The following is a 1,474-nucleotide window of genomic DNA, read 5'->3' as shown; positions in this document are numbered from 1 at the left end:
GTTTCGTCGTATAAATCTCTCAAATGAAAGTTTGCGAAGGTTGTATCGCCAGACCAAAAAAAAAACAGCCTCGCATAATGTCCGACGTTGAAATATTATTATGTATGGTAGCACCATATGCCCTAATTTCGTTAGTTCGATCTGAAACCGGTGGAGGGAGGCCGGCACTTATGTAAGCATCCAAAATAACTGAGTGAAGCTAAAAAGCAATAGTGTTCTTTTTCACTTCACCATGTTTAACTTTCAAAGGAAAAAAATAAACTCTTGTGAAAACCTGCAGACTTTTCTCAATGTAAAGTTTCAAAGGCCTAACCGGGCACAGAAATAAATCCTCATTGTCATCTGGTCCTAAAATACTGCTGAGGGGCCTGATAACAAATGTTCTGTCAGGATCCCCGGTTTCTGATTTTTAGCTCCAAGGTCCCACATTAACCAAAGTTCAAAACGCCATTCTCACCCCTTTGGCGTTTCACCTGCTGAACGTCACAGCAGTTCAAAATTTGCCGCCATATTTAAAAAATAATGTACTCTTACTCTTGGTAAGTTGGATATTGGTTAGAAAAGATCAAAGGGTGACGTCACATCTGTATTCTAACTGTAAAGAAATACACTTTAAGTAAGTCCTATGCTCGTTCAGAAAACGTTAAGTAAAAAAATAAATGTTTATTTTTTTATGTATAAACGTAATCGACAGTTATTGTCTAATACTATAACAATGCTAATGCAATAAACTTCACTCTATCTAGCTAAAATGGTATAGCGAATAGTCATGGTTCAATACCACTGGTAAGTCATTGACTATACAACTGATTTATTTACATGTAAACATGTACCGTAATAGACTACTTGTTTTTCTTTTCTTTTTAAACTACGACCCCTGTATATGAATGAGGAAGTAATATAGATTGTATAACTTATATCAAATATATTATAATCTTAAACTAAAATGGCGATAGTTGTGTTACTGATAGGAATATTAACTCAAACAATATTAGGTATGTTTTTATATCTTATTATATTCATATATAATCTTATAGTACATATAATAATATGTTGTGTAAATGTATAAATACTAATAAACTGAATCTTAGAGGTTCAATGTTGAAATGACTTATCTGTTATTGTGATCATGTATGTTCTTTCCCCTTTATTATTGATATAATCATTGGATATGAATTGTATATAGGTTGATTTACCTATTACTCTGTTTTTTTTGTATGATAAGTATTGGGCAAAAGCAAGTGTATATGGTGCTTAATTAAACAATACAATACATCAATACTTGTATTTCTTATATAAATATATATTAAACATTTAATAGGAAAGTAAAATAAATACTGAACCTAATGAACTAGTTGATGGAGAATCTGATAGTGTTACCTGTTATTATAACAATGTAATAGACAGTAACTGTATAATATTCTCTTTATATTTTAGGTCAAGTTATAATAAATACTGAACCTAATAAACTAGT

General features: G+C 31.0%; 1 protein-coding gene across 1 annotated transcript in view; it reads left to right on the top strand.

The window, feature by feature from the left end:
- LOTGIDRAFT_175270 (hypothetical protein) overlaps positions 1–1,449 on the top strand; it is a gene marked incomplete at both ends in the record, with an annotated part of 20,094 nt that extends 18,645 nt beyond the window's left edge. The window contains 2 exons of the mRNA XM_009056132.1: positions 414–539; positions 1,438–1,449. Of these exons, the coding sequence (XP_009054380.1) occupies positions 414–539; positions 1,438–1,449 (138 nt within the window). The remainder of the gene's footprint in view (positions 1–413; positions 540–1,437) is intronic.
- Between the last annotated feature and the right edge of the window lie 25 nt (positions 1,450–1,474).

The sequence above is a fragment of the Lottia gigantea genome, assembly GCF_000327385.1.
Source record: "Lottia gigantea unplaced genomic scaffold LOTGIsca_262, whole genome shotgun sequence".
Taxonomy (NCBI): Eukaryota; Metazoa; Mollusca; class Gastropoda; family Lottiidae; genus Lottia; species Lottia gigantea.
The sequence above is the reverse complement of the archived record's forward strand: the minus strand, read 5'-3'. Positions and strand labels throughout refer to the sequence as shown.